At 42.5% G+C, this 27170-nt stretch overlaps 1 protein-coding gene across 2 annotated transcripts in view; it reads left to right on the top strand.

Moving 5' to 3' along the window:
- ZFX (zinc finger protein X-linked) overlaps nt 1-22365 on the top strand; it is a 40595-nt gene extending 18230 nt beyond the window's left edge. For both annotated transcript variants that reach the window (XM_068270052.1, XM_068270051.1), the window contains exons 3-8: nt 5741-6277; nt 9465-9614; nt 10725-10868; nt 11394-11531; nt 12754-12903; nt 17101-22365. In XM_068270052.1, the coding sequence (XP_068126153.1) occupies nt 5741-6277; nt 9465-9614; nt 10725-10868; nt 11394-11531; nt 12754-12903; nt 17101-18293 (2312 nt within the window). In that variant the 3' untranslated portion in view covers nt 18294-22365. The remainder of the gene's footprint in view (nt 1-5740; nt 6278-9464; nt 9615-10724; nt 10869-11393; nt 11532-12753; nt 12904-17100) is intronic.
- The last annotated feature ends 4805 nt before the right edge of the window (nt 22366-27170 follow it).

Here is a 27170-nt window from a genome sequence, read left to right as displayed (position 1 = left end):
ATGTATGTATTAAAGAGAATCTGTACTCTAATATTCTTACACTAAAAAGCATACCATTCTATTCCTTATTTTCTCCTGTGCCCCTCTGTGCTGTTTCTGCCACTCTCTGCTGCAATCCTGGCTTGTAATTAACAGTTTTAGGCAATGTTTACAAACAAACTAACCAGCTTCTAATAGGCTCAGCTAAGCATAGTGTGTGAGTATGCAGGGGGCCTGCAGAGGGTGTGTATCGCTTCTACCAATCACAAGCAGCCCTGCACATTCCACACAATCAAAGCCTTAGCCCGACAAACAGGACAGAGGAAAGATACATTGATTTATTACAGAGACAGTGTAATTAGGAAGAGCTGCAGTAAGCCCCAGCACATTAGAACAGGCATAGGAACTCATAGGATAGAAGAACTAAGGCTGAAAAAATTGTTACAGAGTCTCTTTAATGTTCCTGCACTAGCGGGAATGCGTAAAAATGTACGCAATGCGGCCCGCCTACCTCCGAGGTCGGCAAGCTGCCAGCGGGGGACTGGAGCAGCAGTGAGTGACTACGAGGGCACAGGATGGCTGCGTGGGGCTGGTAGAAGCCCCAGGTAAGTGAAACTCATTTTTTTTTTATTTTGCTTGAACCTTCCCTTTAAGGTACTTTTTTATGCTTGTCTGCAGAGTTTTCATAAACTCATAAGTAATTGAGAAAACTAATAATGATTTGCAGGATGGATCAAACTACTAGGTAACAGTGGCACAGTTAAAGGGGCACTACAGCAAAAAACTAACATTTAAAATATGTACAAACATATACAAATAAGTAATTTTTTTCCAGAGTAAAATGAGCCATACATTTCTTTTCTACTATGTTGCTGTCATGTACAGTAGGTTGTAGAAATTTGACAGAAGTTACAAGTTTTGGACTAGTCCATCTCTTTATAGAGGATTCTCAGGGATATATTTATTTTCAAAAGCACTTAGTGAATTGCAGTTACTCTGTTCAACTGCCAAAAATCTGTAGGGAGCAGGGAAGCTGGCCAGCATCTTTGTATGAATCCTTTTTAGGGAATATCTTTATAAAGAATAAAAGCCTCGCTAAGAAACCCCTATGAAGAGATGGACTAGTCCAAAACCTGTCACTTATGACAGATTTATACTGCCTACTGTAAGTGACAGCAACATAGGAGAAAAGTAATTTATGGCTCATTTTACTCTGGAAAAATGTACTTCTTATTTGTCTATGTTTGCACATATTTTAAATTTTACAATTTTTCGCTGTAGTGCCCCTTTAACCACTTCAGCCTTCAGTCATTTTCACTTTATGCATCCGAGCAATGTTCACCTCCCATTCATTAGCCTATAATTTTATCACTACTTATCAGAATGAACTGATCTATATCTTGTTTTTTTCCCCCACCAATTAGGCTTTCTTTGAGGGGTACATTTTACTAAGAGCCACTTTACTGTAAATGCATTTTAACAGGAAGAATAAGAGAAAAACTGAAAAAATACATTATTTCTCAGTTTTCAGCCATTATAGTTTTAAAATAATACATGCCTCCATAATTAACCACTTCACCACTGAGGGGTTTTACCCCCTGACCACCAGAGCAATTTTCACCTTTCAGCGCTCCTTCCATTCATTCGTCTATAACTTTATCATTACTTATCGCAATGAAATGAACTATATCTTGTTTGTTCCGCCACCAATTAGGCTTTCTTTAGGTGGGACATTATGCCAAGAATTATTTTTTTCTAAATGTGTTTTAATGGGAAAATAGGAAAAATGTGGGGGAAAAAAAAATTATTTTTCAGTTTTCGGCCATTATAGTTTTTAAATAATGCATGCTACTGTAATTAAAACCCATGAAATTTATGTGCCCTTTTGTCCCGGTTATAAAACCGTTTAAATTATGTCCCTATCACAATGTTTGGCGCCAATATTTCATTTGGAAATAAAGGTGCATTTTTTTCAGTTTTGCGTCCATCCCTAATTACAAGCCCATAGTTTATAAAGTAACAGTGTTATACCCTCTTGACTTAAATATTTAAAAAGTTCAGTCCCTAAGGTAACTAATTATGTATTTTTTTTAATTGTAAATTTTTGAATTTTTTTTTAATTACAAAAAAAAAAAAATGGGGAGTGTGGGAGGTAATGAGTTAATTTTTTGTGTAAAAGTCATTTATTTGTATGTGAAAAATGTGTAGGGTGTAGTTTACTATTTGGCCACAAGATGGCCACAGTAACTTTTTGCTTTATTGCGACCTCCAAGCCTCCTTCCGGAAGCTTGGAGGAAGAATAAGGAGGCTGGACACGTGAGTTTCTTCTCACAATGATCGCGCTGCCCATAGGAGAGCAGCGGGTCATTGTGGGGCTTAGATCAATGAACGGGAATGGATTTTCCCGTTCATTGATCTCCGGGCGAGCGGGCGGCGGCGGTTTTACTAGCGGCGGGCGGCGTGTTTACGAGCGGGAGCGCGGACAGCGTCGGGAACGCGGAAAGTACGTGTTTCTCCGTCCCTGGTTTTTAAAGGATGGAAAAAGGGGCGGAGAAATACGTACGCGCGGGGGTAAAGTGGTTAAAACACGTATTGTATCTGCCCATATGTCCCGGTTATTATACCGTTAAAATTATGTCCCTATAACGATATATGGCGACAATATTTTATTTGGAAATAAAGGTGCATTTTTTCCGTTTTGCATCGATCACTATTTACAAGTTTAAAATAAAAAAAAGTATAGAAATATTTCATCTTTACATTGATATTTAAAAAGTTTAGACCCTTAGTTAAATATTTACATGTTGTTTTTTTATTATTGTAATTTTTTTTTTTAATATATTAAACATTTTATTTGGGTATTTTTTGGGAGGGTGGGATGTAAACAGAACTTTTATAATGTAAATGTGTGTTAAGGTTTTTTTTTTCACTTTTAGTTGTAGTTTTACTTTTTGGCCACAAGATGGCGGACATGAGTTTGTTTACATGACGTCACTCTAAGCGTAACATACGCTTAGAGGGACGTATGGGGGACGCAACAGCCAGAAAAAGCGGAGCTTCTGAGAGAAGCTGTCGCTTTTTCTGCGGGGGAGAGGAATCAGTGATCGGGCACCATAGCCCGATTCACTGATTTGTGGGCTAACGATCCGCGGCCGGGAGAGCGCGGACGCGCACATGGCCTCCTGGGCGTAGCTAGTACGTCCAGGAGGCCAAAGTAGTTAAGGCTCCATTCACAGTGCATCAGTTGCGTTGCAGAATAATTCTGTATGTCCACACTGCCCATACAATGCTGTGGGACTGCTCACAGTACTGCATTGTAACTGATCAAGTTATTCTAACTCCCTGCATGCAGGCTTTGTATTAAAGCGGACCTGACCTCAGAACTGCCTCTCTGCTTTAAAAGATACACAACAGCATAATAACTTTTAAAGAAAAACATTTTTGTTACAGCTGATACATATCCTGCAATAAATCTGCACTGTTTCTACTTCCTGCTTTCATTTAAGCCATACATGTCAAACTCCGGCCCGTGGGCCAAATCTGGCCCCTGGAGCCATCAAATTTGGCTCTCAGGTGGTTTCCCCACTTTGCATTATGTTTGGCCCACTTAGAACCACCAGAGAAGCTATATGGGAGGGTAAGCTCTAGATCACCAGGGAAGCCATATGGGAAGGGGGTACCAGGGAACTATGTCGATGAGGGCCACTAGACACCAGGGAACTGTATAGGGAAAGGACGGGGCACTAGACACAAGGGAACTGGATAGGGGATGGAGGCTATTAGACACGAGGGAAGTTTATAAGGGAGAGAGGTGGCCACTAGTCATTGAGGTTGGCCTGCGACTTGGTCCCAGAGCTCAATTTCGGCCCACTTAGTATTTGAGTTTGACACCCCTGATTGAAGCAGACATTGTTATCATCCTATGCTCTCAAATGAGCTTATCTGCCGTGGCAGTCAGGTGACACAGAAGAGATCGAATTACAACTTGTGATTAGACACAATTGAGGGGGAATAAGACAGGCTTAACTCTCTAAATACATACATGGTGCATTTCTTTTTGTTTTCCTTCTGTCCTGTGCAAGAGTTCAGGTCCACTTTAAAGTCTATGTCCACTCTCCATTGCTGTCCACACAAATTATAAAGCTGCTACATTCCACTGAATCCAGCTTATAAAATAAACCCCAATCCTCTTCTCCATGTGATCCAAGCTAGTGGAAGGTTACACCTGTAGAAAGGTGACCTGCCCCCCCCCCCTACAGTTCCCTGGTGTGTAGTGCTTTCCCCTCCCCAATATGGCTTCCCTGGTAGTTTTATGTATCTTACTCCCTTCCCTATATAGCATCCCTGGTGGTCTAGGGCTAATACCCCTCCCTCTCAATTTTATTTTCGCTGGTGGTGTTTAGTGACCCCTGCCTAATATAGCTTCCTTGGAGGTCTATGGCTAACCCCACACCATAAATGGCTACCATCCCGCCTGCAGTATAGGTAGCCAGATACTGTCTCCCCTCCCCTGCAGTATAGGTAGCCACATTCGGACATAAATGGTAAATCATAGGGATGTGAGCAATGTAAGAATATTTTACATTTGCATGAAATTTCACAGTGTTTTGTCTTTTAGTGGACAGTTTGGATATTTTTTTTTACTAATGTAAAAGTATTTATTTTTTATTGAAGTTACAGAGTAGATATGCACAATCTTCTCCTGTGAACAAGCTTAGCTGGCCAATGTACCATAAACAATTACATGAAAATGATCGTAGGAAGATTAAAGCCATCTTTAAAAATATAATTTTAAACATGTATTCTTCAGTTAGAGAACAATACTTAAAGGGGTTCTTTCACGAATGAGGAAAAAAATAAAAAGTGGTTCATGCATAAACTATTAAACATCCTTGTAAAATAGTGTGAAAAGTTTTTTTAAAAAAAATGAATGGTTTCATCAATATAACATGTATTGTAAATCGTGACGGATGACAGCTGGGAGGCTAATCCATTTGTTAGGGTTTTTTTTTTTTTTTTTACTTTCTTTTCACAACCATAACTGCTGCCTACATAGTTTTCAGTGGTATAACCCACTTCTAGCAGGAATCGCCCTTATAACCCTAATAGCTGAACTCCGCTGAGCTGCTGAATATGTGTTTACATTGTTGCTAGGCAACCATTGATATGATTTGATTCAATCTGACATGTCCGATTCATGATTCAATTTGATTCAAATTGAATCGAATCATGAATTGGACATGTCAGATTGAATCGAATCAAATTGAATCGAATCTGACAAAGAATCATATGGTGTAGATGGGACTGATTATCCCTGCAGCTTATGACTCTTTTCACAAAAGGAGTCTCTGCATGGGTCTGGTTGCCTATCAATAATGTAAACACATATTCAGCAGCTCAGCAGAGCTCTGCAGTTAGGGTTATAACCGCAATTCCTGCTAGAAGTGGGTTATACCACTGAAAACTATGTAGGAAGCAGTTATGGTTGTAAAAGAAAGTAAAAAAAAAACACCCCTAACAAATGGATTAGCCTCCCAGTCCTTTATACGTCACTATTTACAATACATGTTATATTGATGAAACCATTCATTAAAAAAAACAAAAACTTTTTACACTATTTTAGAAGGATGTTTAATAGTTTATGCATAAACCACTTTTTATTTTTTTCCTCATTCGCAGAAGAACCCCTTTAATTCTACAAACTGCTTTGAATGCTGGTCAGTATAATGTTTTTTTCTTAACAGTTATTACTGTTTCCTAGGATCAGGTGCGCCACATCTTAATGGAAATGAAATCATTGTGGAGATCCAAGAGACAGTGTTTGTGGCAGATGGAGAAGGAGGAATGGCTGTGCAAGGTTTTACAGAAGACCCAGACTCTGTTGTGATCCAGGATGTCATTGAAGATGTAGTAATTGAGGATGTGCAGTGCTCAGACATTTTGGACGGTGGTCGGGTATCAGAGACTGTAATAATACCAGAGCAAGTCTTAGAGGATGAGATGGACCCAGAAACTGAGCAGGAGCTGGAAGATGTCCTGTCCAACTGTGATGTACCTGAGGGGGTTCTGGACTCTGAATTAGTTGAAAGTGCCCTGTCTGTTTCAGGGGCTGAAAGTGTCCATGCAGAGCAAGTGGTTGGTGATGGCATTGAAGATGATGGTCTTGGTGACGACATGATTTCAGAAGAAGTGTTAGTAGCAGACTGCGGGTCAGAGGCTGTGATTGATGCCAATGGGATTCCAGTGCAAGGACCAGATGGAGAGGAAGTAAACTGTGATGACTACCTCATGATTTCATGTATGTTGAATGTGTAAAACTGTGAAAGTGGTTTTAGTATGATAGAGATTGAACATGAAATGTTGGTATGTAGAGACATTTGTTAGAGAATAGATGTAGTTCTCAAGTACCACTTATAACTTCCCCCTCACTCACCCCCACCAGATTTTCTCCCAAAGGTCTCCAATACCTGGTAGACCACACTGCACCTGCAATCGCTAGAATTAAGGGACCTGGTGATGGCAAGAGTCAGAATTACTCATTGATTGTCCATCCAGGTCCTGCTATTTGCTGTCAGGTAGACCGAGCACCAATCTGCTGCGCTTTTGTTAGAAAAACCCTTTTGGCAAGCCCCAGCAACTTCCCAGAACTGCCTTCATTTCCATGTACCAACAAAACAGTAGCTTTTTTTTTTTTTTTTTTTTTTTTTTTTTTTTTTTTATGAATGTAAATCCAGGAAGAGCACTGCATAACTGTGGGGGAGAGGCATGACATTCTGCCAGTCCATTTTTGTATTTATGATATTGCTAAGAATACTTGTTATGACTGAACATTCTTGGCACACTTGTGTGGTGGACTGGCAGCAAGCTTGAGAAACCATGCATGCCAGATGCAGGCTTTTTTGTATTTTCAAAGGATATCAGCGGGGAGGGAAGGGACACAGGCGGGGATTGAAGCTATGGAGGGGGAACGGCAGAGACTGACGGATGCAGAGGTAAATAGCCGGCTGCAACACGCTGTGTGTCGACAGTTTGATTTATGCTGGGCAAGCCGAGCGCAGGGGGGCCTGTGGGGACAATTGTATAGCAACAGAGGCTGGGCAGTATATGCAGACCCAGCCTTTGTGTGCTGATAGCATTCTTAGAGATTTGATGATGTTAGTGGGGCACAGAGGCTGGTTGTGCACACTATCACCAGCCTCTGTTGCCCTATGGTGTGCCCCCAGGACCCTGCGCTCTGCTATTCCCAGCGCCGTGCTAGTGAGGCTGTTTACATGTGACTGTGTGTCAGCGCCGTTCCTTCGCCGACACAGAGGAGGCGGGGGAGCGCCGCTGACACAGTCACAGGTAAACAGCATGTTGGCGACACCCTGTGTGTCGCTAGCACGGCGCTGGGCATAGCAGAGCGCAGGGGGGTCCTGGGGGCACACCATAGGGCAACAGAGGCTGGTGATAGTGTGCACAACCAGCCTCTGTGCCCCACTAACATCATTAAATCCCACCTCGGGTTCTCTTTAAAGGACTTACGAGGCGAAATAGTCCAAAAAAGTTAAATACCTGTATGAAATATCAATGCACGGAGGGCGCCGTCCGTCTCTGCCGCTCCCCCTCCATAGCTTCAGTCCCCGCCTGCGTCCCTTCCCTCCCCGCTGATATCCTTTAAAAATACACTATTGGACTATTTCCACTTGTGCGGCGCACGCCGGCACTGAGCGGGTGGGCGGGATCGCAGGCACATGCACGGCTATGGTAATCGCAGCCTCCCGAGCAAATTCTACGGGGGGTTCCGGCCGAATCGCTAATGCAAGCGATTCGGCCGGTGGCGCCATTCTCCCCAATGGCAGAGTTTCCCCGTGCGATTCATGTGCAGGGAAACTCTGCGGAATCGCGGCGGTTTCCGCGATAGTGGAAATGGGCCCTTATAGTCTCTGCTCAATTGCAGTGTCTAAAAAGCATCCCAGAGCAAAATACATGAACTATTGACCTTTTTATCTTTCCCTTTGCAGTCAGAAGCCCAGTTATCTGCTTTATAGCTGTAATTTTTTATGAGTGAGCTCAACTGGGTCCCAACTGCAGAAAAACTCAGTTGTATAGTTGAATATTTCTTCATTCAGGCAGGGAAAAAAGAAAAGGAGTGCAGCATAGGTGGTGTCTGTATGCTTGTGACTGTATAAACACGTCTATCTCATCATACCTCTTATGTACACTTTAACGTGTACCCAAGGCGGTGCAGGGGGGGGGGGGGCATATGGGACACAGATGCATGTTCCCTGATGCATGACATACCCCAGTCTCCACCCCCCGCCTCCGAATATTGCCGACATGCAGCTTATCGGCATCTCGAGGGAGGGGCGTTTCATGCAGGAGAGGTTTTTCCTGCCAAACGCTTACTGGGGGCGTTCCTGAGTCCCTCCCCCAGCTGCCATTGGGCAGCTCTGCCTCCACAGTTGCTTTGACCACCGCATCCCCACCTCGCTTCCCCACCTCCCTGCGCTCTGCGATCAGAGGCGCAGAGCTTCCAGCGTCGTGACCCCAGGGCTCACGGAAACCGAAACTAATGTATAGCTGGCCACAGGAGCAATGGAGAGCGGCGGGGATTGCAGCTGATCCAGCCAGCCCCCTGGACCAGGTAGCATGTTTTTTTTTTTTTTTTTTTTTGAAGCTGAAATTCCCACCTGATTCGCTTTGAAGGACACTTAGCACCTAAATGACAAGATACATAAAATTAACCTCCTCGTAAGGGAGGTTCGTAAAAATAAGTGCTGAGGGGGGGGGGGGGGGGGCATACAGGCCTTAATTGCCTTTGGGTGGGGAGCAGCTGCTCCCTTGTCCCCTGTCTTTATAAGGTGCGCCGGAGAGACCCACAGATGGTGCAGTTTGAAGCACTGCCAAAATGCATGCGCGCCACGAGAGCGTGCATGTGCACCCATTTTAACCCCTTTAATGTATGGCATCAAGTAGTTAAGGTTTGCAGTATTGTACCTTGAGCTTTGCTTTCACTGCCATCAGATGTATTCAATACTTATATCAGTAGAAGGAGGCCTTCTGATAGTTCAGAGGCTTTTCCAATCTTACACCCTCAATTCCTGCGATGGGACCCTTTGGAAATATTCAACAATTGGGCAAAGTAAAGTGCTTACACCTATGCTCCCCTCTGTACAATTAAGCCGCACTGCAGAGGTGCGAAGCACGGCCTTTGCGGTAGGCAGGAGTTGCTTGTACACAACTTTTTGCTCTGTGCTACTGCGCAGTTGTGAACCCTACTGGCACCTACAGGGTGCGGCCATGCTTGCACACACCAGGGAGCACAGCTGCAAAGAAGTAGAGTCCTGGCCTACTGATGTGAGTATTTCGGGCGCTTTATATTACTTCAGATTTAATAGTTTGGGTATTTTTTTTTTCCCTAGAAAGTTTTACTCTTGACATTAAAACAGCAGCAGGATTTTTCATTTGCTTTTTTTCGTTTGTTTGTTTTTGTTTTTTGTTAGTGGATGACGCAGAGAAAATAGATGAAGAGTGTGCAGAAGAAATTGCAATGGCGGGTGAACTAGAGGGAGGCTCTGGCAAGTTAGACGGAGCATGCCCAGAAGTGATCAAGGTTTATATATTCAAGGCAGATCCTGGTGAAGAAGATTTGGGTAAGTAAACTCTTCACAAATTATTTCAATAGCATACATGTAAATTAAGTGCGTGTTTGTTTCTAATTTATAGCTGAGGACATATTTGTTGGTTTTCCTGCACAAAAGTTGTCTCTGGAATTACTGCGTCAGCTGTGTTGGGCTCGGTTACATCGATGCCGGATCACAAACGGCCCATTCAGTAAGGACAGTGCAGTGTATGCTATGATGGTGTGTTGTAGCCAGTTACAGTCCGGAGCAGATGCATTTCCACCACAAGCTGCTGTGGGAAACTAATCTGCTGTCTGGTAAAATTGTGCAGGTTGGGAGTTTGCGTTTACCGGAGGAGCGGATCAAACGAGTCTGTTCCGAACTGACAAGTGTGAACACAGCCTAATGACAACATAGGATCCATTTGCTGTCAGGTTTTGCATTCGTTTAGCTGTGATCTGGTAAACACAGACATAAAACGGTCTGTTTTGTGTTGCCTTGTGAGCAGATCCTTAGTTTTGAAGGATGCTTTATACAGACTGCATGTTTCAGTTATTTTTATGATGTTCCATATGGGTAGTTTTTGTCAACTATGTTTTGAAAGAGCAACTCTGTGGTGGCCCCCTTAACCACTTGAGAATCCCCCTAAGACCAGGCAAGTTTGTGCTTATTTGGCCACTGCAGCTTTAAGGCCTAGCTACAGGGCCGCACAACACAGCACACAAGTGAGCCACCCCCCTGCCCCCTTTTCTCCTCACCAACAGAGTTTTCTGTTGGTGTGGTCTGATCGCCCCCAGATGTTTAATTTTTTTTCTAAATATTTGTGCTTTAATTTTTTATTAAATAAACCTATTTTTTTTTCTACTCTACTACTGAGATTCAAACCCTTAACCAGTACTTTATTTCGCTTCATATGGGTGTATGGCTCCCATAATGCATCACTTCAGGTCAGTGAGTGAAAGAGCACTGGTCTAGTGACAATGGGAGGAGCTTCATGAAGGGAGGAAGTGTAAGCACAGTTTATGACTCAGGACTGACCCTGACTCCATAATTAGTTAGTTACAAGTTTACTTTTACACAATTCAGAAGAACATACTTTTAAAGTCCTATGTCTTCTTTTTACTTGTTTTGTCTTGCCAGGTGGCACTGTTGACATTGTAGAAAGCGAGTCTGAAAATGACCATGGGGACGGACTTCTGGATCCGCATACCGGGGGCCGACTTACTAGAGAAAAGATGGTTTACATGGCTGTTAATGATTCCCAAAATGAAGACAACGATTTGGGTAAATACCAAAGCCTGGTAGTGCTTGCAGCCTGCACTCTAATCCTATACATAGACTTGCAAGTGTCACTTTTCTTGTAGATTCTTGTAGCTTCATGGCTTCCCCTGTATTTGAAGAGTTATAAAAATTAAAAGGCCCACCCCCAGGCATATTTTTTTCATTGTTTTTAAAAAGTATAATATGTCACATAGAGAGAAATAACTTTAATTAAGATCACTCTTGTTTATTAGAATAATCAAATAAATAAAAATAGTAATCGAAGCAGATGTTGATGCTGATGTTTTGTGGTAATTTAAGTAAGAGATAATAGCTTCCTTAGGGGCATTTTAGAATGTGGTGTAACCCATAAGTATCCAGGGCCCAAAACTGCTGGAAAACCCTTTGCTGAAGATAAAAAAAAAAATCACAGTTTGCTTAAAATTTTAACATTTGAGCACTTTGCATACTAAGCTATTGGTTGTAGTTTATCGACCTGTACCTGGTGCTGGGCTAAATTACAACTGAATAATATTGTTTCTTGGACAGATGTTTCAGAAATTGCTGATGAAGTATATATGGAAGTTATTGTTGGAGAAGAAGATGCCTCAATAACTCATGATCATCAACTTGACGATGCAGAGCTAAGCAAGACTTTCATGCCAGTGGCCTGGGCAGCAGCTTACGGTAAAGATTTTTATTTCTTAAGGTGTACCAGAGATGTCTGGTGTAAAAAGATTTGATACTGACCCGGGGCTTCCTCCAGCCCCATGAGCACCGATGCATCCCAGCCAGTTTACCGGGAGTGATTGCGGCTGAACGTAGGCTCTCGGGAGGATGGCGGGGGACGCATCAGTGCTCATGGGACTGGAGGAAACCCAGAAGAAGTAACAAATATTGTTATGCCGACGTCTGGTTTCCCTAAAGGGGAGAGCAGTTTTCTACAGAGAATATTTACATTTTACCAAATGGTTCTTGTCAGGTTTTCAGAGTTTGGAGCTTTAGTCTGTGTCCTTGAGAACCTCTTTGCAAGTAAGACGAGATTATCCTGAATTTATTAAAATACAGATTTATTCCTGCAGAGACATCTAAGCAGCTACAGTATCATGTTCATTCACCGACCATTCACAAGTCTCACTAGTGTGTAATATGTTTCAAGAAGTTGTATATGCTAACCATCTATTATTAGACAAGACTGAATAAAAAGTTAATTTTACATAATCCTTCATGTTTTGCAATTGGGTCCTCTCGTTGTAAATGTAGTGAATTCTTAATGAGGTGTTAGGTGCAAACTTAGATTTTCAGATTATAACAAGTCTGCTAAAGTCCCATTTTTGTTGGACTGCAGTATTTGCACAATCACATACAAACACACTCAGGTCCCATCCATACAGCATGCTCCGCTTTATAGAGGGGCACCTGTGGCTGTAACCATAGTGACCAGGCATGAATTTCCTGCATATCCATTCACCACTGAGTCCTCTGTGGACGTTGGTGGACATGTGCACATTTGGAAAAGATACCAGAAAGCCGTAACTCTTGTTTGCAAGCCGTAACTCATACAGTCTACTCTGAAGTAGTTGTTGTTCTGTGTGCCTTCTGCTGAAGATGAAATAACAGGAGAATGTAAGGGTGCTATGTAGTGGTCAGGTATATAGAGCATTTTGAAATGTTTCACTGAGTTAAAGGATACCTGAACTGATATGTTAAAGGATACCTGAATGGACACGTGACAGGATAAACTTATTATTATTTGTACTACACATACAAATATAAGTTTATTTTCAGTTCAGGTTTGCTTTAAAAGGGAATTTTAGGTACCCTTCCCTTGTAAACCATTTTATGGTATAATTGAGTAATCCTATTCTATGTATTTTACATATGAAAATACTGTGTTTTTGATATTTAGGCAACAACCTTGCTAATAGTGTAGATGGAGTGGAGCACCGTAATGGTACCGCCAGTGCCCTGTTACACATAGATGAGTCTGATGGACTGGAAAGGCTTAAACAGAAATCAAAGAAGAAACGAAGAGGAGAAAATAGACAATACCAAACAGGTGTGTTGTGCTTATTGTTTAAAGGATACATGACCTGAGTCAGAGCTACTTAAGGTAAGCACAGGTAAGTTCATTCTGGATCCACATCTGTTCCTATCCTCAATCCCCTTGGTTCCCATAATCACTCCTTAAAAGGACTTATGTCTAAGGTCACATTTTCATACAGGTAGAGGCATCAAGCCTGCCTCTTCCTGTCTAAAATGTTGACTTTAGCCAAAATTTCAGATTTTTTTTTTCTTTTTTTGTGTGTGATTACAGGGACCTGGGTGAACGAAAGGAACAAACATCGCAAAGATTTATCTGGATCCAGTAAAGACATACCTCTGTGCTTACCTTAACCCTCCTGGCGGTAGCCCAGACCTACACTCGGGGTAGCCGCCGCAGAGGATTTCTCTGCCCCGGGAGGGATTTTTTGGATAAAACTTTTTGTAAACCTTGTAGCTAGCACTTCGCTAGCTACCATTGTCCCCAAGTCCTTCCGTTCTGCTCCGATCGCCGCCGTTCTACGTACCCCCTAGGGATCTCGCGATGGTGCAGCCTCTCCAATCAGCTCCAGGTTTCACTATGGGGAGGATCCGGATTGCGCATGACGTCGATGACGTCATGTCCGATCGTCACCATAGCGACGACTGAAGCTCATCGGGAAGGCTGCTACTTTCACGGGATTGCGGCTAGGTAGCGTATAGCGGCGGCGATCGGGCGGGGGGGGATCAGAAAGGTGCGGGGGTCTTGGGGCACAGTGGTGGCTAACCTAGTGCTTGCTACAAGCTTTACAAAAAGTTTAATTCAAAAAATCCCTCCCGCGGACGCAGCCTCAGAAACTGCGTACCGCCAGAGAGGTTAAAGGACAACTGTAGGGAGGCTGCCATGTTTTTTTTTTTTTTTTCCTTTTGCTCAATACCAGTTGCCTGACGTCTGATTTTTTTTTTTTTTCTATCCGACCGGTCGTTTGGACGTCAAGTCAGACGTGTGTACAAACGATCATTCAGCTGATAAGACTGGTTTTGACTGATCCTCCAAGCGAATCCGTCAAAACCATGCTTATTAGCTCTGAGCGATCGTTTGTACACACGTCTGACTTGACGTCTGAATGACCGGTCATTTGGAAAAATCAGACGTGTGTATGTACCTTAATACTTTTAGCCATAGACCCTGAACAAGCATGCAGCTGATCAGGTGTTTCCAACATTAATGTCAGAACTGACAAGATTAGCTGAATGCTTGTTTCTGGTGTTATTCCAACACTACTGCATCCACATAGATCAGCAGGGCTGCCAGGCAACTGGTATTGCACAAAAGGAAAAAAAAAAAAAAAAAAAACAGTCAGCCTCCCTACATTTGTCCTTTAAAGAGAACCCGAGGTGGGGTTCTGACAATGCTATCCGCATACAGAGGCTGGGTCTGCCTATACTGCCCAGCCTCTGTTGCTATCCAGATTCCCCCTAAGCTATCCCCCATAAATCACAGCCGCGCTGTCGACACGCAGTGTGTCGCAGCGGGCTGTGTTTACCTCTGTACTTTCAATCTGCTGCTCCCCCTGCCTCTTGCATAGTTCCGGTCCCCGCCCGCATCCCTTCCCTCCCCACTGATTGGAGGGAAGGGATGCGGGCGGGGACCAGAGCTAGACAGGAGGCGGGGGAGCAGCCGAGACTGACAGTACAAAGGTAAACATAGCCCGCACAGCATGGCTGTGATTTATGGGGCATAGCGCAGGGGAACTTAGGGGGGATCTGGATAGCAACAGAGGCTGGGCTGTATAGGCAGACCCAGCATCTGTATGCGGATAACATTGTCAGAACCCCACCTCAGGTTTTCTTTAAGTAGCTTTGCCTCAGATCAGGTGTGCTTTCATTGCATCGGGCTACTAGTCTGCACCTTGCAATGTAAATGGGTATATGCAAAGGAATCTCCTATCCCCTTACAGCAATGCAACTTTATTTTGACTATACTGTATATAGTTGAATATAAACAGAGGTACTTAATTGGTCTAGGTGCCCTCCTCCCCCATATAGCGTTTCTTGGTGTCTAGTGGTCCCCCCTCCCTTCCCATACAGCGTACCTGGTGTCTAGGGGTTGCCACTTCTTTCCCTATACAGTGTACCTGGCGTTTAGTAGTCTCCCTTCTCCATACAGCATACCTGGCATTTAGTGATCCCCACTACCTCCCCCATAGTACCTGGTGTCTAGTGGTCACCCCTCACTTTTCCATAGCATATTCCCTGGTGATCGAGGTCACTAGACACCAGGACACACGATTTTTATGACAACAACAAATAACATTTGTAGAGCGCTTTTCTCCCATAGGACACAAAGCGCATATATTTATATATTATATTATGTATTTATATATATATATATATATATATATATATATATATATATATATATATATATATATATTTTGTTATTTATGAATTCATTTAAAAGTAAATGCATAAAATGACCCGTGTATAAACTGAGATTTTGCTCTGGGGCGCATTTTAGGAACAAAACAAGGTCAGTTTATACTCTAGTATAATAGTTGCTGGAAAGTGTAATGGTTAAGGGCTCTGCCTCTGACACAGGAGACCTGTGTTCGAATCTCAGCTCTGCCTGTTCAGTAAGCCAGCACCTATTCAGTAGGAGACCTTGGGCAAGACTCCCTAACACTGCTACTGCCTATAGAGCGCATCCTAGTGGCTGCAGCTTTGGCACTTTGAGTCTGCCACGAGAAAAGCGCAATATAAATGTTCTGTGTTTGTTTGTTATTTATGAATTCATTTAAAAGTAAATGCATAAAAAGTAATTAATCCTGGGCTTTTTGGTAAAACAGCCCTCCCAGCAAGTTGGGGCTATACTGTAAGAAGAGCTGTGGGGAGGGTATAGATCTGTGTTTTGCTGAGAAGCCGTATTGCATGCAAAATTTTTTGCTCACATAGAAAGGGAGGGCGTGACTAGCAAAGTCACCACTTGCCAATCTGTTGGCCTGCAGCTTATTCATTAACGCAATGCTGGATAATTGGTCATTGGCTAGCACACTTAATTTATTAGCCGCTACTTCTGTTTCCATGTAAGCGATTTGCTTTGCAGCTTCTCTGCTAAACCCTTTTTTCGGATAATTAAGTGCCAACTTGGGACAGGTTTATTATAGAAGTAATATTCCATCCACTATGTTTTATTTCTTAGTACTTTATTTTTCTTCTGATTGGTGCCTCGATCAACATCCTAATCAAATTACAGAACCGCTATTCTGTATTTCAATTGGGATGTTGATCCTTGTTGATAATGATGTAGCTCATGATGCTTATCGAAAACAGTTGTAAAGTGTAAGGCTGGCTTTAGCTTGCTGCGTAATATATCTCAGGCCTTAAAGAAAATCTGTATTAAGAAAAAACGCCCCTGGGGGGTACTCACCTCGGGAATGGGAAGCCTCTGGATCCTATCGAGGCTTCCCCCGTCCTCCTGTGTTCAACGCCGGTGGTGATGCAGTTCCCTGAACGGTGGAGGTGTAAATATTTACCTTCCCGGCTTCAGCGCAAGTGCTCCGAAATAGGCGGAAATAGCCGATCCCAGTCGGGTATGCTCTACTGCGCAGGTATAAGACTCCTGCACAGTAAAGTGGACCCAATTTGGATCGGCTATTTCCAAGCGGAGAGCCGCAACAGCGCCACCTGCTGGAGCCAGGGAAGGTAAATATTGCATAGCCTGACAAATTGTCGGCTGTGCCTTCCGAGGGGTAGACAGAGACCACTGTGCCTTCCGAGGGGTAGACAGAGACCACCGTGGGACAGAAGAGGACTGGGGAAGCCTCGATAGGATCCAGAGGCTTCCAAACCCCCCTCCTTTGTATTTAACATTGTACTGAGATGTTCATTGTTGTTCACTTTCCTGGCCACTGGTTGTAAAGTTGTGGCTAGTAGTGTATTGTTGAGAAAGGATGGTCAATGAGATGCCAATAATTCCATGTTGATTCAACTTTAAAATGGACCAGTCAAATGTAGCTACTGCTATTGTTGCTGCGTTTTGATATATCTTATTCCACGCTGCATAAACTTGCACAAGACTTCCATCAACTTAACAGTACTGGCATCTCATTGACCTCACATCTGCTGGTACTGTAAGTTATCTCGGATTCCATCTTGAAACCTGTAGTTCTATTAAATAATTTGGAGAAACCATAAATTGATGTCTAAAGTGTTACGTCTGTCTCTTTTATAGCCATAATTATTGGTCCAGATGGCAATCCACTCACTGTTTACCCTTGCATGATCTGCGGCAAGAAATTCAAGTCTAGGGGCTTCCTAAAGAGGCACATGAAGAACCACCCTGAACACCTTGTCCGTAAGAAGTACCGTTGCACAGACTGTGATTACACCACTAATAAGAAAGTCAGTCTGCACAACCACCTAGAGAGTCACAAGCTGACTGCTGCTGTCATTAAAACTGAAAAGGAGTTGGACTGCGATGAGTGTGGTAAAGTATTTCTGCACGCCAATGCTTTGTTTGCCCACAAGTTGACACATAAGGAAAAAGCAGGCAACAAAATGCACAAGTGTAAATTCTGTGACTATGAGACTGCTGAGCAGGGCCTACTGAACAGGCATCTCCTGGCTGTGCACAGCAAGAGCTTTCCTCACATTTGTGTGGAGTGTGGGAAAGGTTTCCGACACCCGTCTGAGCTCAAGAAGCACATGCGCACTCATACAGGAGAGAAACCGTATATCTGTCAGTATTGTGACTACAAGTCAGCTGACTCCTCCAACTTGAAAACTCATGTCAAGACAAAGCACAGCAAAGAAATGCCATTTAAGTGTGACATTTGCCTACAGACCTTTGCAGACTCCAAGGATCTACAGACGCATGCCATCTTGCATCAAGAGAGCAAAACTCATCTGTGCCTGCACTGTGACCATAAGAGCTCCAACTCTTCTGACCTGAAAAGGCATATCATCTCAGTACATACTAAGGATTACCCACACAAGTGTGAGGTGTGCGAGAAGGGATTTCATCGACCATCAGAGCTCAAAAAGCACGAAGCTGCACATCGGGGCAAAAAAATGCACCAGTGCAGGCACTGCGAGTTCCAGATTGCAGACCCTTTTGTTTTAAGTCGACACATTCTCTCTGTGCACACTAAGGAATTGCCGTTTAGGTGCAAACGTTGCCGCAAGGGCTTCAGGCAACAGACTGAACTGAAAAAGCACATGAAAACTCACAGTGGTAAGAAAGTGTATCAGTGTGAATATTGTGAATACAATACCACAGACGCTTCTGGTTTTAAACGACATGTCATCTCCATCCACACCAAAGACTACCCCCATCGTTGCGATTATTGCAAAAAAGGCTTCCGTCGCCCTTCTGAAAAGAATCAACACACAATGAAACATCATAAAGAGGCTGCTTTAATGTGATCCTCTCTAAGTATTTTTAGGCAACTGCTTAAATGTATGCCCGTTCTTGTAAAGTGTAATGATGTGTTTTCGTTGTGCCCTTTTTTGTTATTTTTAGTAAGGTATGTGCCTCTAAAGCTATTTTTATATTCTTTTCTGCTTTGTTTAATAAATTGACAAAGCTGTAACTATGGGGAACCAGTGAAAATGTATGTTCTTTTATTTAGTCATGTGAGTTATTCAAAATCTACTTGGTCCACAATGTTGTTAAACTTTGAAATAGATCACCAAACATAGCAGAATTCACACGGGCTTATAATATGGCAGTCAGTATATACTTAACTTTATCAGTATTTATGTCAACTCTATGAAATGCATAGGAATTTTTTGTTTGCACCTTGTAGGGGCCTGATATTCTGAGGTCTGCCAGCTTAGAGATCATTGGAGGACATGCGTGATCTTGCAAGCCTTAAAACTGTTTGAGTCAAAAACCTGTACAAACCTACCTTGCAGTGGTGTTGTTAAACCTTGATACCTGGACCATAGCAAAGGCTTCTGAAAGGATGGTGAATGATGCTCGCCATATAATAGATTTGATAAATCATTCAAAACTTAAACTATAGTATTACAAATGACTGAATCCTTGCAGTCATGTTTCCAATCAATTGTGATCAGGTTATCAAATGGGCATACCTAAAATCAGTGGGTGCATTAAATAGAATTAAAAGCCGAGTGATTTTTGTAATTGTAGTAGTAGTAGGTGTTGTTTTACAGACTGCTTCAGATCATATAGAACAACTGCATTAAAATCTACTTTTGTTTAGTCAGCATTAAAGGTTATGCAGCTGCAGTCCTGTTCACACATCTGCAATGAGCCTGATTATTTTTCTTTTAATCCAGTGTAGTTCTGCGGGATTACTTATGTTCTCTAATAATTTCATTGCAAGGCAAGCTGATGTAAATCAGACCCATTGTCAATTCATGCATTGTCTAGGGTAAATTGTCTCTCATGTAGTTGAACTTATAGAAGTTACACAATGCCTCTCTATTATATATTAGCAAGTCACAGTCATATAGATGTCTTATATCTTGACAATAGTGCCTCCAAAATCAGGGGCAGTTTATTGGCTGGCCTTTTGACCTTAAAGCAAAGTTGTGACATTAAAAAAAAAAAAGTTAAGTTACTTAGCCAAGTAGAGGTAAGCCAAAGCATAGTCCAAAGGCTTTCCATGTCCTCCACGATCCCACCTGGCCAAGACCCTCTTCATGTTCGCAGCTGAGTTCCCATCATACCCCTCGCATGTGCGAGAAAGGTCTGCTCCTGTGCAGTAACACAAAGCCGCTAAACTACAAGCGGCTACATGCCACTGCAGGGGTGGCTGTATTCACACATGCAAAGTACGGCTGCGCTCGTAGACGAATGCAGCCAAGAGAACGTATCCAACAAGCTTTTGTCAGATATGTTCAGAGGGACCCTGCATAGGAATGGTGGATGGGCACCTGGGTGGATTGGGAAGACTTTAGGGAAGCTTCTGGTTAGTCTATACTAATGCTTTAAGTATTTTCTGTGTGCACTCTTGGAGCAAGCCCACAGCCAGATAAGTCTAGTGAAACAACAAAAAAAACTTGAAAGGACCTGTTTTGAGACATTGATTCAGCAAGTAAGAAGTACAGAATCAGGACAGGACGTCAGTCAAGCAAGTACCTTTTTTTTTTTTTTTTTTTTTTTTTTTTTTTTTAAAGGAAATGAGCAATGGCTTTCTCCATATTTCCCTAATGTCAGGTTTCTTTAAAATGTTAATTTTCCAGTCTTATGAACTAAAAGAAAAACGGGGAAATGTTAATTCATTATACATACATTTTTGGTATTTCTTTTCCATGGCAGAATTTTGAAGTGCTCTGCCTTGTCCAGTTAGTATGCGGTCATGCTGCAGGGACCAGGGAAGAAAAGAATATTGAGTTTATGACAGAAATAATGTCCACATGGAACATTTACTGGCCACAGAACTGATTAGTTTTTCTGCTTGTGCCATGTCCTGCCTGCTGCTTCCTCTCACATCCAGTTATGATCAGAATTTGCAGTATAAATGTTCAGCCTTGTTTAAGTCAAAAAGAAGTATATTGAGATGGTATCTTCAGAGCTTTCAGTCAGTTCTTGTCCCCTTTTTTAATATTTTGTTTGAAATACTTTTTAAAGCAGTATTGTAATGCAAAAATAAAGTTTAACTTATTTGGGGCTTCTACCGGATTCCCATAGACGTCCTGTGCCTGCCCGGGACAAAATGATCCCCCGGTCCCCCGCCATGGCTCACTTACGGTATTTGCGACTTTAATGTTGCAAGCCAGTGCGCCGTGTCCTGGCTCCCGCTGGCGCCGCCAGGAGCTTCCTGCACAGTACGCGTAGTGCGTCTGCGCAGAAAGCTCCCGGCGACGTCAGCGGGAGAGAGGACGCACGCTGACACAGGAGGCGAGCCACGGCGCGTGCACAGGACGTCTACGAGGGGCCAGTAGAAGCCCCAGGTAAGTTAAACTCTTTACATTTTGCATTACTGTACTACTTTAATGTAAGCAGGAAAAATCCAAAGTAGTCTATTTGCGTCGCAAAAAAAACATGCAATACCATTATGAAATGTAACCACAGCTTGTGATTAAAGTGGACCTGTAGTGGAATAAAAAGAGAACACTCCAATGAATCAGGTTACGATTGAATGTTTTAGTTGAATGAAAATTGACCCATATTGCAGAGGAATTCTATGCACTATATAGTACAGCTGCTGCAGTGTTAGAAAGGTAAGGAGGTGTTCACACAACCTCTTGGCATGAACCTAAACACCTAGATGCTTCTGGCAGAAGAGGCCAAATCGGGCAGAATCAAGATTTTTTGTAAATATTTTTATTTTAATGTATTATTATAACTCTGTTCACCATTTCTGAAGTGCTATACTTTCATCTAATTCTTTAGGTCCTCCTTTAAAATTGGCCTAGATGAAACATAATTAGCCTGGCTTAACATACAATCAAAACCTAAAAACAATGGTGCATGAGCCAGCCTGGGGCCCCGGGAACTCTCACTGCCCGGGGCCCCAGAACCAGCATCTAACACCATATGTGAGCGCAGCCAAAACCTTGGAGCTGCCACCTCCAAGGCCTGTTTCCTACTGCTCTAAAACTTACTTAATTGTAAAAACTCACTCCCAAACAGTTCTCTGCTGCTTTATAAAGCCTGCAGGCTGCTTATAAGCCAATGAGAAATGCACACATATAATACACCTAGCTTGCAGTGATTAATCAAGCAGAAGCTGAGCAAGTCAGCCAGTCAGTAGGAGAGGGCTTCAGTTGCATATAGACAATGGCTATATGACCAGCAGGGGGCACCAGCGTGCAGGATATTCCCTCTCATCTGCCCCCCTCCTAACTAAACTGCATGGGATACTACAATAAAATTAAAAACAATGGTGCATGAGCCAGCCTGGGGCCCCGGGAACTCTCACTGCCCGGGGCCCCAGAACCAGCATCTAACACCATATGTGAGCGCAGCCAAAACCTTGGAGCTGCCACCTCCAAGGCCTGTTTCCTACTGCTCTAAAACTTACCCAATGGTAAATACAATCAAAACCTGTCTCAAAACTCCTTTTTACAGATACTGACCATAGCTACTTAGCTTTGACCCACAGTAATTTCATCTATGTAAGCAATTGGTATATCTCTAATACCAATTGTTTGTTTATCTAAGTTACAACCTTGCATTGTTTTGATTATATTTTAGCAGAAAGTTTGATCAGGTATCGACACAAATGCCACCACTTCGTTCAGCAATACAAAGCTATGCATTTGCAACCTTGACTACATCTCTTCCAGCTCAATGCCCTCCTGTGGCTATTTTATAACAGAAGGACCTTTCCAACATAATTTATAGTAATTAAGACCCTAGTTTTTAACTTATATTTCCATTAAATTCTGTGTTTTTTTTTTGTTGTTGTTTTTTTTTAAATCAAATGCCTAAACTATTAAAGTGAACCTGAGGTGAGAGTGATATGGAGGCTGCCATACTTATTTTTAAGCAATACCAGTTGCCTGGCTGTCCTGCTGATAATCTGCCTTTAAAGGCTCGTACACACGCCTGACTGCAGCCAACGACGGGTCCGGCGGCACCTCCCACTGGGCGGGTTTTCAGCAGACAGTACAGCGTGTGTACAGTCTGTCGGCGGACTGATAAGGCAGTTGGCGGATCGTTCAGAAACAGCATTATCAGTCCGCCGACAGACTGTACACACGCTGTACTGTTTGCTGAAAACCTGCCCAGCGGGAGGTGCCGAGGGACCCGTCGTTGGCTGCAGTCAGGCGTGTGTACGAGCCTTAACCCCCTTGGCGGTATGAAAAATACCGCCAGGGGGAAGCGCAACAGTTTTTTAAAAAAAAAAAAAATTTTATCATGTAGCGAGCCGAGGGCTCGCTACATGATAGCCGCTGCTCAGCGGCATCCCCCCAGCCCCGCCGATCGCCTCCGGCGATAGGCAATCAGGAAATCCCGTTCAAAGAACGGGATTTCCTGGAGGGCTTCCCCCGTCGCCATGGCGACGGGGCGGGATGACGTCAGCGACGTCGGGACGTCATTGGGAGACCCGATCCACCCCTCGGCGCTGCCTGGCACTGATTGGCCAGGCAGCGCTCGGGGTCTGGGGGGGGGGGGGGCCGCGCGCCGCACCGGATAGCGGCGATCGGGCGCGCGGCGGCGGCGATCGGGGTGCTGGCGCAGCTAGCAAAGTGCTAGCTGCGTCCAGCAAAAAAAAAAATTAAGTAAATCGGCCCAGCAGGGCCTGAGCGGCACCCTCCGGCGGCTTACCCCGTGTCACACTCGGGGTTACCGCCAAGGAGGTTAATACTTTCAGCCATAGACCCTGAACAAACATGCAGATCAGGTGTTTCTAACAATATTGTCAGAACTAACATGATTAGCTGATTGCTTGTCTTTGATGGTATTCAGACACTACTACAGCCAAATAGACCAGCAGGGCTGCCAGGCAACTTTATTGTTTAAAAGGAAACAAATATGGCAGCCTTCATATCGCTCTCACCTTGGGTTCACTTGAAAACTGTCTAATAGTGCATAGTAGACTTAAAAGCCCATATACTTTTGTGATAATGGTCATCTGAAAAAGCAGTTCTTTGTTTCAGACAGCTTTTCACTCTACATGCAAACTGTTTGGCTATCTGCCAATCAACATGTTCTGCTTTGTGGAGTGGGAGGAGTTCCAGGAGCACTCTCCAATAACAAAAGTGATCAAAAGGTGCCCAAAATAATCTTGAATAATCCCTTTTATGGCAACCCAAGTTACAAGTGTGTGCTGGCCTTTAGGATCAGTGCAGCTCTCCCATCAGCAACCTAAGATTCCACCTTTGTTTGCTTTTAAACAAGCTCATCTGCTCTTCATATATCAAAGAAAAATCTCCTGACAATATAAAAAGCTGTAGGTCATGTAACTTCCTGTTTTCATCAGGGGAGAGTGAAAGTAAACCTGTTGGCTATTGCAGACACTTTTTTAACCGGATTTTGTTTTTAGAAATTGTAATGGTGTGATCTATTCTGCTTGAATATAAACCTGTGTATCCATTGTCCTTCTATTGAAAGATGTGGTAAATGAAACTTTGACTTTGTTTACATTTTTTTTTTGCATGTAGGAATTCTTATTGTAACTTATTAAGAAAAAACAGAAAATAAAATTGATAGATCTGCACTTTTCTAATAGCTAACATATTTCATGTTGCTGCATATATCTTTCACATTTTATTTTACTTTTTTTGTTGAGAATTTGAGGTTTTATTTTCTGTAAATGCAGCATTTGCAATATCAATAGTGTCCACTGTGAGGCACTGTTGCACCCTTAATTTTTTTAAAGCACGTGAGCAAGGATTTTATTTCTGTTGTCTACCCTACATGTGGACTCAATAAGGCACTTTCATCATTAATTTGCATATACTGTACTATCTCGTAAAATGTTTGTTTGTCTTGTGTGTTTTTTCTGGCTTTAGCTCTTTAACAAAACATTTAAACACTAAAACAAGCTGGCAAATGCAGATACATGCCAGTTGATTCTCACCCATGTAATGTTACTTGCAAATGATCAATGGGTTGGATAGGAGTTGTTTGCACGGTGCAGTACTAAATGGAACATGCAGTGCAGATTTTAATGCAACTTTTATTTGAAATCAATTTAAAAACAAGCTACACTTTCTTCCGAGAACGGGACTGTATAAATGTACATTTTGAATGCATATAGCTGTACCATTGGCTTTTGTAAAATACACATCTGTATAAAGAGATTGTAGTTAATGGCTATGTATGTTATGTTTTAATTTCTGCAGAAGTATGTTGACAAGTGCTCCAATATTTGAATGTTTTTAAACAGGTACACTTTGTTTTTATTTTATTTTTTTGTATTTTGTTTTTTTTTTTGTACAAGAATATATTGTAAATTATTCATTAGTCATTGCTTGTAAAATATTGTATTGACTTATTCTCTGTAAAATTTTGTATAAAAAGTAAAGTGATATCATATAGGGATGTGAGATGACCTTGTAATTGTGTACTTGATGATGTGCAAAAATAAAGATCAGAATATTTTCCTGTTATCTAATGTTTACATCACTTTAAGTCAAATGGAGGAATGAAATTAATGAGAATTTATTTATCTAGTCTCTTCTCTCACATATGTCCAAGAACATGTTTGGACAACTTAATTTCAAGTTAGACACCATGTAAAATGGCTATTATGGCTAACTGCTATATCTACAAATGGTGGCACAGCAGCTGGGGCTTGTTCATGTCCGTTTAAAGTGTGATTAAACTAAATGCTGATATTTTTTACTTAGTCTTGTTCTGTCATTATTGTTTTCTTTCACGCTGGTGACTGGGGGGGCATATATCAAGAGTGTCTGAGACAAAATATAGGTAGATTTTTAGAAATCCATGCAGAACTGTCTCAGACATCTTCAGAAGTCTCTATATAGTGCAGATTCCTTCTGCAACTGTTCTTAAATTGGAGAAGTTAGGAAAGTTATTCAGTCAGTGCAATGTGTGAGGAAAATTGCTGTTGCAGGTCAAATGCTCAAATTATGCCTCATCCAATTACTAGTGTTATTGTAGATGAATTTTAACAATTATGTATGTGTGTGTGTGTGTGTGTGTTAGTAGACCTAAGCCTGTTTAAAAATGGGCTCTAGGTCTGTGTTTCTGGGCATGCGCGCCACTCGCTCACACGCCGCACACACCCGGCCGCCCGCTCGGCTCCCTTGCCGCGTTCTTGGCCTCCTGTCTCTGGGTCCGTGCTGCGCACATGCGCAGTAGCAAAAAGCACAGACAACGCTACACAGAGGCACATGTAGAGACACAGGGGATTAATTATAGAGGATATATATATTTTACTAGCTGATGGTCCGGCATTGCCCGGGTATGTATTTGGCTGGTGTTGGCTGCGCCCACTTTTTGTAAACCTAGAATACAATTACTCAATGGCCAGGTTTGTGGTCTTTGGCATCAATAATTTGCACTGAAATGAAACATATCTGATTGGCTGATTGTGGCTCCACCCACTTTTCAGAATTTGAACCCCAGTCACCCAATGACCAACTGTACCAGGTTTGAGGCTTGTGCCATTAACCGTGCAAGAACGGCAGCAATTAAATATTCCCCTTGAAAATCAATAGGTGAATTTGTATTGGCTTTTGTAGGCTCCACCCACTTTTCTGAATATTAATCCCAGTCACCCAATGACCAACTGTGCAAAGTTTGAGAACCCTACCATAAACAGTGAGTGGCTGCAGTTTACAGTGTTTGTGTGTGTGTGTGTGTGTGTTTTCCAACTGAAAGTTTCAATAAAACTTATTTGTTAAAAAACAATACAAAAGTAAAAGTGCGTGGCACAGTCCACGGTCTGCATAAAGCATTCGCCTCGCGAACAACGGTCCATCCTTTCGATCCTGAGCAAACTGCAACTGATCTTTGTTACAGCTCCAATATGTGACAATATACTGTATATCTTGGGCAGGACCAAAACTGATGACCATGTAAGGACAAAGTGAAGGAATGTGGTTAATTCTTCACATGCTGGAAGTGTGCAATATACAGTGGTTTGCAAAAGTATTCGGCCCCCTTGAAGTTTTCCACATTTTGTCGTATTACTGACACAAACATGAATCAATTTTATTGGAATTTCATGTGAAAGACCAATACAAAGTGGTGTACACGTGAGAAGTGGAACGAAAATCATACATGATTCCAAATATTTTTTACAAATCAATAACTGCAAAGTGGGGTGTGCGTAATTATTCAGCCCCCGGAGTCAATACTTTGTAGAACCACCTTTTGCTGCAATTACAGCTGCCAGTATTTTAGGGTATGTCTCTACCAGCTTTGCACATCTAGAGACTGAAATCCTTGCGTACGTTAAAAAGGGGCACTGGGAAAAAAGGGCGCGGGGTTTTAAACGATAAGCATGGATAACGTTTAAAAATGTATTGTACTGTATTTCGTTTAAAATTAATGTTTTATAAAGTTATAAATCATTAAATAATGTGCATTAAATCGGCAATTGTAAAAACGTTAATCTTTCGTTTAAATAGTGAAACGTATAATAACGTTTTAAAAAAAAAATACTAAGTAACCCTCCCTGTACCTACCTCTAACCCCTAGACCCCCCTGTTGATGCCTAAACCTAAGACCCCCCCTGTTGGTGCCTAAGTAACCCTCCCTGTACCTACCCCTAACCCCTAGACCCCCCTGTTAGTGCCTAAACCTAAGACCCCCCTGTTGGTGCCTAAACCTAAGACCCCCCTGTTGGTGCCTAAACCTAAGACCCCCTGTTGGTGCCTAAACCTAAGACCCCCCTGTTGGTGCCTAAA

This window comes from Hyperolius riggenbachi, chromosome 2 (genome assembly GCF_040937935.1).
Source record: "Hyperolius riggenbachi isolate aHypRig1 chromosome 2, aHypRig1.pri, whole genome shotgun sequence".
Lineage (NCBI taxonomy): Eukaryota > Metazoa > Chordata > Amphibia > Anura > Hyperoliidae > Hyperolius > Hyperolius riggenbachi.
This window is presented reverse-complemented; position numbering and strand designations above follow the sequence as displayed.